The 10544-nt window shown below is 43.5% G+C and overlaps 1 protein-coding gene across 2 annotated transcripts in view; it reads left to right on the top strand.

Annotated features, from left to right (window-relative positions):
* Window positions 1-3868: 3868 nt before the first annotated feature.
* The window catches only part of HACE1 (HECT domain and ankyrin repeat containing E3 ubiquitin protein ligase 1), a 107300-nt gene continuing 100624 nt past the window's right edge, over window positions 3869-10544 (top strand). For both annotated transcript variants that reach the window (XM_080937617.1, XM_080937618.1), the window contains exon 1: window positions 3869-4172. In XM_080937617.1, coding sequence (XP_080793743.1) covers window positions 4097-4172 — 76 coding nt within the window. In that variant the 5' untranslated portion in view covers window positions 3869-4096. The remainder of the gene's footprint in view (window positions 4173-10544) is intronic.

Here is a 10544-nt window from a genome sequence, read left to right as displayed (position 1 = left end):
AACTGGATAAAAAGGAGATAAGCCTATTGCAATACTATTTATAACCCTGTTATAGTTTGTATATGCTGGGCCCAGGGAAATGGCACAGTCGGGAGGTGTGGCCTTGTTGGAGTAGGTGTGGCCTTGTTGGAGTAGGTGTGTCACTGACACAGGCAATATGACCCTCATCTTAGCTGCCTGGAAGCTAGTATTCTGCTAGCAGCCTTTAGATGAAGATGTAGAACTCTCAGCTCCTCCTGCTCCATCCCTGCCTGGATGCTGCCATGTTCCTGCCTTGATGATACTGGACTGAACCTCTGAGCCAGCCCCAATTAAATGTCCCTGATGAGAGTTGCCTTGGTCACAGTGTTTGTTCACAGCAGTAAAACCCTAACTAAGACACACCCCAAACTGAGCTATGTGGGAGACGGCTCTATATTATAGATTTTAGAATTACCAGTCTACTGTTATGTAAAGTTCTTCCTGTATGTCCCAATCATGTAATAAACAGTGACCAATTTGGGGAACAGTGTTCACAGTGAAGTGAACTTGGAGTCTACCCCTGTTCACATAATCTAGAGCTGAGCTTAATGCCTAGAGGACTTTGGAGGTGTTGTACACAGAGCCCAGGGAGCTATTGCATCTTGTCGGAGGTAAGTGCTGAGGTACTAACTTTGATGCAACAGTGAAATCCTTCCCTCTCACCTGTTGTTCTGAGACAGGCTTTCACTGCGTTGTCCAGACTGGCCTGGAGCCTCTGGACTCGTGCCAGTGCAGTGGGCCATGTTATATCAGACCAGGCACCAAAACAGGCTTTCCTTTCCTTTTACTTATTTTTTCAATTTATTTTATTTTATGCATTTTTTTTTTTTTGCACGGATGTGCACTGCCTGTGTGTCTGGAGCTCATGGAGTGTGCTGAATTCCCTGTAACTGGCGTAATGGATGATTGTGAGCCTCCCCGTGAATGCTGCATACTGAATCTAGGTTTTCTGCAAGGGTAGCAAGGGCTCTTAAGCACCGAGCCTTCTATCCTTCCGTGCGCGCGCGCGCGTGTGTGTGTGTGTGTGTGTGTGTGTGTGTGTGTGTGTGTGTGTGTGATGAGGACTAAGTCCCATGGGCCTTGAACATTCTAGGCTAGTGACCTACTGTAGATCTGTGGCCCCACCACAGGAAGCTGATTTTGGATGTTTTAAGGAGGATACACAGAGACAGAACATTCTCACTTGATACCACGTTGCAAAGTTTGAGCCCCACCCTGGCTGGCCTATTGCCTTTGTCCTTCTTTTGAAGCTTCCGGTTTTCCAACCTTCTTGCCGGACAGGTTTGGGTCTCACCCAAACTAACTGGTTAAGTGACGATGATGGACACCTGCCTTGAGCCTGTAGCACAAGTGACTGTCACTTGTAGGCTAAAACTGCACTGGGAGGGGACACCCATGCCAGTCACCCTCTTCCTTCTCACATCCTGCACTTGGGCTTAGCAAACGTCAGAGAGTGATTCCAGTTAATAGAGGAGGTGCCCAGGCAAGATTGGCTCTTACACCTGAAGAGCTCACTGCAAGGGAAGCTTTGGCCTCTTTAGAGACAAGTTGAGAGTTTCGCTTCCTTTTTTCTCACGTACTCCAGAGTCTCTCAGCACTGATGGAGATAGAAGAGCGGCCCCCTCCCTCAATTTTACACTTTCAGTAGTGTTGGCCTTCCTTACCTTCACCACAGATTGTGTCGATTCACATTTCAGATTTTTGAATGTTTGCCTGTTTGAATCTTTGGTTTATTACTTTTACTGCGCGTGTGCTCAGTTTGCTGCTAAGTGTACAATGTGCATGCAATGTCTGCAGAGGCCGGAAGAGATCGCCTGAGTTTCCGGAAGTAGACTGAGGACAGTTGAGTCACTATGGAGAGCAAGCTTGGGTCCTCTGCAAGCACCAGTGCTCTTAGTGGCTGAGCCGGCTCTTCAGCCCCTTAAACTATTTTAAGAAGAGATTTTGTTGTTGATTCTATATCCTCTGAGTGGGTTGGACACCTAAGTGTGTCTGATCCCGTAAAGCTGGACTACTAGAACTTTTGGGGTGCCAGGTGTGGGTGCTGGGAACCAAACTCTGCAAGAGCAGAACACGCTTTTAACCTCTGACCCACCTTTCCAGTCCTTGAGTCTTTTTTGTAAAGCTTTTGTGTATTTGCCTGCAGTCTGGCTGTGTACCAGTTGTAAGCAGTCCCAGAGGGAGGCAGGAGCAGAGCATCAGATCTCCTGGAACCCAGACGGCTGTGCACTGCCATGTGGAAAGCAAATCTGGTCCTCGGGAAGAGCAGCCGGTGCTTTCAGCCGCAGAGCCATTGCTCTAGCTACTGCTTAACTTTTATTAAACCAGTTTTGTTTTACCTAAGGTTTTGTGTCTATAAGGCCTGGTGGTGAGTGTAGGATAAAAGGGTGAAGAAAACCCACTAATCCCTGAGCAAGAAAATCTACCAATTCCTGACCAAGAAACACCACCAATCCCTGAGCAAGAAAACCTACCAATTCCTAAGCACGAAACCCCACCAATCTCTGAACAGGAAAACCTACCAATTCCTAAGCATGAAACCCTACCAATCCCTGATTAGAAAAACCCACTAATTCCTAAGCATGAAACCCCACCAATCCCTGATCAGGAAACCTACCAATTCCAGAGCTCACCCAAGCTCAGATGGAAAGCTCCACTCCCAACCGACACAAATCCTATATAAAATAGATAAATCCTATATAAGAAAAATCCTATATAAGCCCTGCCTTCTGCCCAGTTCCCTCCTGATTCTCACCGGAGCAGAGGCAGCCACTTCTCTGGGTTTCGCCCTCCTCATCTCTTGTTTGAGGTTTAGTTAGTGTATGGTGTGGCGTTGTATCCAGATTGCCAGGATTCCTCTCTAATAGAGCGGTAACACTTTCAGTTTGCTCCCGGAGCAGAGCTGTAGTAATGGGAGAGCTTCCCTCTCCTGCAGCTGGGAGCAGAGCTGGAACATTTCCCCTTCAGAGCTGCAATACAGATCCTAGCTCTTGGGAGGTACAAAGAATACAGCAGTTTTAGTTACATATCAAAATCAAAGCTAGCCTGGGCTACATGTGGGCTCAAAGCACATACCTCTGCCATCACACAACAGGGCTCTATCATGTGCACTCGCTAACCCCAAACTCAGGACCCACCTGCCTCTGCTTCCTGAGTGCTGGGATTACCTGTATGTATTACCATGTTTAACTTGGACACTTGTGTTTTTCTGTGACTTGGTATACTCATCAAGTCAGTGTCTTTGTATCGCCCATTGGGGCCCGTCATGGAAATTGAGACTACGTTTTACCAAATAAACACTTTCCCCCCTTTTTGTCACTTATATCTTTCTCAAAGTTTGGAGTTGGCATCATGTCCTGTGCTAAGTACAGGGATATGTAACAGGGCATAGGATAGATGTGTCCCTGTTCTTAGAAATGCCCTCGGCAAGAGAAACAAATAAATGAGGCATTGTTAAGTCACAATAAAGAAAAACAATCTACATATTTTACTTTCGAAGTCGAATTTATTTGCTTTTCAAAATTTACATATGTAAGCAGGATTGTTACGGGATTTGTTTCTAAGTGCATCTGTTTTAGCTTGGTAGTGTTGAATTTAGGGGTAACTGAGATTCTCTAATCTGCTATACTGGGTGTGTTAGAACCGAGGAAGGATGTTCTTGTACAACTTTGGAGGGAAGAACGAGACGGCGTGTGAAACCCCAGAAAGTATTTCCACAAATTGCTCAGCTTAATCTACAGATCACAGCTCAGAGTCCATAGAGGCGGGGCTCCGTCGGGGAGTGAGGTCCAGCCAGCTCGGAACTACAGTTCCCAGAAGGCTTCGCGAGCCCAGGAGGGAAGCGGGGCCGCGGCAGGAAAGGCGCGAGCAAGCGGAGGCGGTGGCTGGTGCCCACCCCGGGCGCGGTCTAGCTGCCTGCCGTCGGGGCCGCGGATGGCTTAGCACCCTAGCGTTCCCGAGCGCGGGCTGCGGCGAGCTCACTCCTTCGCCCGCGGGCCCGGCCTGTGCCGGGATGTAGGGCGCGGGTCGCGGAGGCCGCGGGCGCGGCGGGGGCTTCGCGGAGGCCGCGCTGAGGATGGAGAGAGCGATGGAGCAGCTCAACCGTCTGACGCGCTCGCTGCGCCGCGCGCGCACCGTGGAGCTGCCCGAGGGTGAGGCACCGGGAGAACGCGCGCTGCACTTTTCTGAGGCCGGCGGGCGGGCAGGGGGAGTGGGCCGATGGCGCGGCCGGCGGGGGCGGGGACGGGGACGGGCTGCCCCCGTGGGGTCTCGGAAATGTCCGCGGGGTCCGGCCCCGCGCCGGGAAAGGGTGCGGTGGCGCCTCGCTCGGGCGCGGGCAAGCTTCAGCTGCAGAGTGAGGTGGGCGGGCTAGGGTGTATTTTAAATACGGGGCGCCGCTCTGTTTTGGCAATAGACAAAGCCACCAGACCGGTATTTGTGAAGCTCTGCTGGTGTAGTAGGCGTTCTCTCCGTGTGTGTGAGTGTGTGTGTGTGTGTGAGAATGCACACAGGAATAAAAGCTCTGTTCTCAACTTTTGCTTTGGAAAACTCCAAATCAAGGAGATGGGGCGGGGGTGGGGGCGTTGTTGGTGCCTTGTGAAGTCAGACTAATTTTAGTGGTTGTGAGACGTGGCAGTTAGGCTTGTAACCCAGGCTGGCTGCAAACTTGAGAGCCTCCTGCCTCAGCCTTCCAAGAATTTGGATTCTAGGCATTAGCCTACCTTACTTCGTTTTAGTTAGCTAAGGAAAGTGATGGAAAGAAATGTGGAGTTGGTGAGTTGGGGGATTTTTTTTTTTTTAAGTTTTATTCTTTATGATTCTTAGTAGAGAAAATTTGTGGCAACTGTTTCTCAAAAATATTTTTGTATTTGTTACTTTGCTAGATCGAAGCAGTTAATTTAGAACAGTCCTGGTTTCAGGAAGTAAACGTCAGTTTCAGCTTTGTCCTCTGTTTCCATCTGTGAATCTTTCAGTAGGGGCTGCTCTCGTGTATTTTCTGACGTCATGCCGTCTATTGATAACAGCCGATGAAGGCTGTGCGTAGGTTATTGACATTGCTATGTATTACTAACGTGTATCCAGCATTTTGCATCAGTGTGATATAACAGACTTTGATAATATTTCCTGGTTTTAAATATTCATATATATATATATATTTTTAAAGATTTTATATGTATATGAATACACTGTTGGTATCTTCAGTCACACCAGGAGAGGGTATCTGATCCAATTACAGATGGTTGTGAGCCACCATATGGTTGCTGGGAATTGAACTCAGGATCTCTGGAAGAACAGCCAGTGCGCTTAACCGCTGAGCCATCTCTCCAGCCCATCCGTCATATATTTTAATTGTAGAAAAAATTGATAATAAAAATAAAGAAAAATCTATCATTCCCTTCTCAATAGTACAATGTTAACATTTTTACCTATCATATTTTATACAGTGTATTGTTTTGTGTTTAGAAAACATCATGGATGTGTATCCATAAATATATTTAATGATTTGGCAGGACTTGGTAGGATGAATGAAACAAAACTTGTTTTTTTTCCAATTAAAATTTTTTTTTTCTGATTTTATGAGGGGCAGCTTTGTCCTTAAGACTTAGTCTTCTGCTTCCTTAGGGTTTGTTCCTAGAAGATGAGCAGGATTTAATTATATAACTTTAATTACCAGTTTCTTAACCTGTGCTTTGTGAAGTTTTGGTCAGCAGTCTGAGTGCTTGGAGACTTGACTATTACAGTTATAAATAATGTCTCCTCTTGTTGCTAGGCAAAAATAGCATATTGCTTACATCTCTTTGATTACCAATCTTCATTTGATTACAGTGAATTGTTCATTTTATTCTTTGAATTAACCTTTGATTTGATGAATCTTTTTGAATTCTCTTAGCTTGGCTCTTTCAGGTTCATGTTCAGTGAATTCTAAAAATACAAATTATTGTGGTTGCATTTTAAGGCTGAACAGGGACTGGTGGGAGGGGTCGGTGTGTGAAGGGGCTTTCCTGGACCCCAGACATCTCTAGGTCAAAAGAGAGAACTGACTCCACAGAGTAGTCCTTTAGCTTCCATGAGTGTTCTTTGGAATGCACTGACAATATGACTGAACAGAAGCACTAAGGTCTTTCCAAAATCAAGTCAGATTTTTTTTGCTTTGTTAGAATTTAGCAGTCAGTAAATATCTAATTATAAAAGTGTGTTTCTAGTCAGCTTCACCCTCACATTGACTTTGCTGTATAGCAGAATATGCACATACGTGATATACTGACTGGGATACCGAGACCCCTTATATCAGCACTGAGTGATGGAGACTATGGGTGTGTCATCCCATGCAGGGATAACAGAGGGTGCTAGAAAAGGAGGGGCAGGCAGAGAAATCATGTCAGAGATAAGGCTTCTCTGAGCTTTACAAGGCTCACTTGTATTGTGCACTATGTGGAGAAAACTAAACTATTAGATTTACACTGTTTAACAGGATAGAATTTGAGTGCGTTTTAGCATATATTTTTGAATCATGGTTAGTTAGAATAATTGTCAGCTTTTAAAACAACAACAGCGGCTGCAACAACAACAACAATACATCTTTCTTCTTTTTCACTTTTCAGAGAGCTGAGACAGAAGTTCTGTCTGTGCCCATTTGAAGGGATGGTGAAGGTCAGGTTGTATGAGCAGATTGGTACAAGTAATCTTGGTCTACAGGAAGGAAGATGCCATCTCTGTGGTGCAATGAGGAAAGGCTAATGGCTCAGCTGCTTGTGCTCATCCAGCCCAGCAAGTTCTTGTTAGACACAGCCAGTGTGCTCTTTACACAATACCAAAAGGTCTACAAGACAAGTGTCTTCTTAACATATACACTATACTCTAATTGTTTTATCCCTTTTTTCAAAATGCTGATGGCACCTCAGTAAACTGTGGTCACTACCTACCAACTGGTCATCATCAAGACTGAAAATAATGTCCTACGTTTCTGCTGACATCATGGTACTCTTTCTCACATTACCCACTTGGAGCTTCTAAACCATGACAATTAAGTAACCTCATAACAAACTGTCAGAAACAGGTAATACCTGTACTTGTGAACCTAAATGTTTTAATCATGACAGTACAATGGCACACACCTACAAGTCTGCATTTGCCTTGAGTTTGAAACTAACCCTTGAATACCAGGCTGGCCAAGGCTACATAATGACTGTCTCAGGGAAACAGACAAAATTAAAGCATGCAACTTAAGTGAGCATTTGTGAGCATCAAAAGGTTTGTATTAATTATATTTATAAAGCTTCTATTTATATTAAAATTAGATATGGATCTTATATGTTTAAGTTACATCGACCTTATAAAGATACAGATCATAACCAGGCACGGTATCTCACACCTTTAATCCCATCCAGCACTAAGGAGAGAGAAGCAGATAAATATTTGTTGACATAGAGACCCAGGACATCCAGGGCTATATTTGGTGTCCCTATGTCTCTCAAAACAAGATAGATATGGACAGACAGATGACAGATCACAAACATTAAATGTAAGGATAATAAAAATAACAACTGTAATGTTAACAGAAGACTGTCAAAGGGCTGCTCTTTCAGAGGATGCAGGTTCAATTCCCAGCACCCACATGGTGGGTCACCCTATCTCTAACTCCAGTTCCTAGGGATCTGGCACACTCTTCAGCCCCCCACCAGCACAAAAGTGTAGAACATACATACATTTAGGCAAAAACACCAATATGCATACACTAATTTTTAATTAAAAATACTTAAGAGACTTAAGAAATAGTAGTCTAGGATTACTGTTCTCAGATACTTTCTTCTCCACATTCACAAAGATACTTTGAAAAGTAGAAATAGAACACTTTCTAAGGGATGAGAAAGTCAGATAGGTTGGTCACTTTTCTTACTAAGGTTTTAGAACTAAATTACTCAACAGAAAACCAATAACCAAAGTGTTCCTATTCACTGCCCTTTTATGTCCTCTTAAGTACAGGTATTACCTGTTTCTGACAGTTAGTTATGAGGTTACTTAATTGTCATGGTTTAGAAGCTCCAAGTGGGTAATGTGAGAAAGAGTACCATGATGTCAGCAGAAACGTAGGACATTATTTTCAGTCTTGATGATGACCAGTTGGTAGGTAGTGACCACAGTTTACTGAGGTGCCATCAGCATTTTGAAAAAAGGGATAAAACAATTAGAGTATAGTGTATATATTAAGAAGACACTTGTCTTGTAGACCTTTTGGTATTGTGTAAAGAGGACACTAGCTGTGTGTAATGTAACAACTGTTGGTGCCCTGGAATCAGTCATTTAAATGCCAACATTTGCACAGTTGGCCTTTTAGGGGCAAAAATAAGGATCATAGTGTTTATTTTATAAAGCAATTGTGATATAAACGATCTCTTATGTGGTGTTTAAAGTGATGCCTTGGTAGAGGCAGGAGGCTAACTTTGGTTACATAGAAAGAATTCAAGGACAGCTTGTTGAGATCCAATGTCACCCACATCCCCAGAAGAAAGATATGTTTTGATTATTAAATTATTTTTGTAGTTGAAGAATTAGATCCGTATACTGAACTTGGGGATGTTGACTAACAATTGGTTTTCATGTTTATACTTACAAATAGTAAAATAATATAGTGGTCATAAGTTTCTATATTCCCTATATTTCTTAATACATAGTCTTTAAACAGGATCATAATACCATTATCAGCATCATTAGAGTTAGCAGTCTTTTTTTTTTTTAATTGTTCTTAATCAGTGCACACTTATTTTTTCTCTTTTAAAAATGTGTGTTAGAGCTGGGAATCCAAGCCAGGGTCTCAGGGCTTCTCTCATGCTCTGTAAGCATTCTACCATGGCCAGCACCTCAGCTCTTACAGGTGGGCATGTTGAAGTCAGTGTTCATGGTCAGTATATTACGTCTATCTGATCCATCTCTCATGCCTTTAGTCCCAGTACTTGGGAGGTAGACACGGCTCTGTGAATTCACAGCCAGTCTGTCTACATAGAGAGTTCCAGGATAGCCAGGGCTGTTACACAGAGAAACCCTATCACAAACAAACAACAACAAAAAACAACAAAGCAAAACAAAACAAAATACAAAAGACTTAATATTTTTAAAAACTTCTAGAAATAGTTTGAACTCTGTTGTACAACCATGTGAACATTGTTACTAGTTATGAATTATTTACTGGAAATGGCTAATGTTATGTGTTTTTATCACAGAGAAAAATATGTAAACAAAAGTCACTTCTGGTTGTTTTAGGCTTATAGAAAATCCAGCTTTCCTTCCAGCATCCTGTACTACTGTAGTTCAGTTATCAAATGTAAGAAACTAACGTGCACAGTACCACTGTGAACTACACTGCAGATTCGATTGGTGTCTCCGCTTTCCCACTGTTGCCTATGTTAGCATGTCACACTTACTCTCCCTAACTCCCATCCTCCTCCAGTGCTGCTTCTGATCACTAAGGAGACTGCTCATGCATTTAGCAGTGTTGCTTGTTTTTGTCAGGTGTCTTCTGATGATCTGAGTGAGGTCACAAGGTTTGGGGAGAATGGCCTTTCTGTGGATTGTAGGAGTTATTTCTAATGATATTACTTATTATCAGTTCTTTAAAGTGTGAGGTGCTCCGGTATTTACTGTAAATTTATTCTTTTTCCATTGTAATTTTTGGGAGATACTTTGGTATAAGCCTCAGTACTTTAAAGGCTAAGTAAAATCTCTAATATGATACTGTTAGTAATGTAAGAGAAAAAATTCAAAACATTGACTGAAAAACATCTCAGATACTGACTGTGTGTGTGTGTGTGTGTGTGTGTGTGTGTGTGTGTGTGTGTGGTTAATGTGCACAGAGGCCACTGTCTTGCGCCCTGTTTCTGTGAGATAAGAGTCTCCCCTTGGACCTGGAGGCTAGGCTTGATGGGTAGACATTAAGTCTCAGTAACTGTATGTCTGGCAGTGCTGAGGGTTCCCGGTTCACTTTTATGTGGGTGTCAGGGCTCAGAACTCAGACTCCCATGCCTGTGCCACAGCTGCCTTCGCACACAGACATCTTTCCAGCCCCATAGAGGTTGGTTTTTAACTTTCGAGGCACAGTGTGTTTGCACTTTTATCTAGAAATGTATAAATATGTAAAATGTCTTAAAATGTAAAGCAGTAAGTATACATTTAAGGTTTCTTTTTTAGTAAGATATTTATTTGTCTTTCTTTTCGTCTGCCTGTGTCTGTGTGAGTGTGTGATTCTCTAAGTGTTTGAGTGGCTGCGAGGGTCAGAAGAAGAGGTCATATCACTTGGAGCTAGTGTAGCTGTGAGCTGCCTGACATGGGAATCAGGATCCAGATGCTGGTTCTTCCCTAGAGCATCAGACATTCTTTACCCTGAGACATCTTTCCACTCGTTCAGGTTTTATTCTATTTTCTCCATTTTCACACACACTTGGTTTTGTATGCTCCCCCCTTCCTCCCTGTCCCCATCTCCCTACTGTTTATCCTGGGAAGCCTGTCCTTCACCAGTGTTCCTCCTTCCC

The sequence above is a fragment of the Micromys minutus genome, assembly GCF_963924665.1.
Source record: "Micromys minutus genome assembly, chromosome: 25".
Lineage (NCBI taxonomy): Eukaryota > Metazoa > Chordata > Mammalia > Rodentia > Muridae > Micromys > Micromys minutus.
The sequence above is the reverse complement of the archived record's forward strand: the minus strand, read 5'-3'. Positions and strand labels throughout refer to the sequence as shown.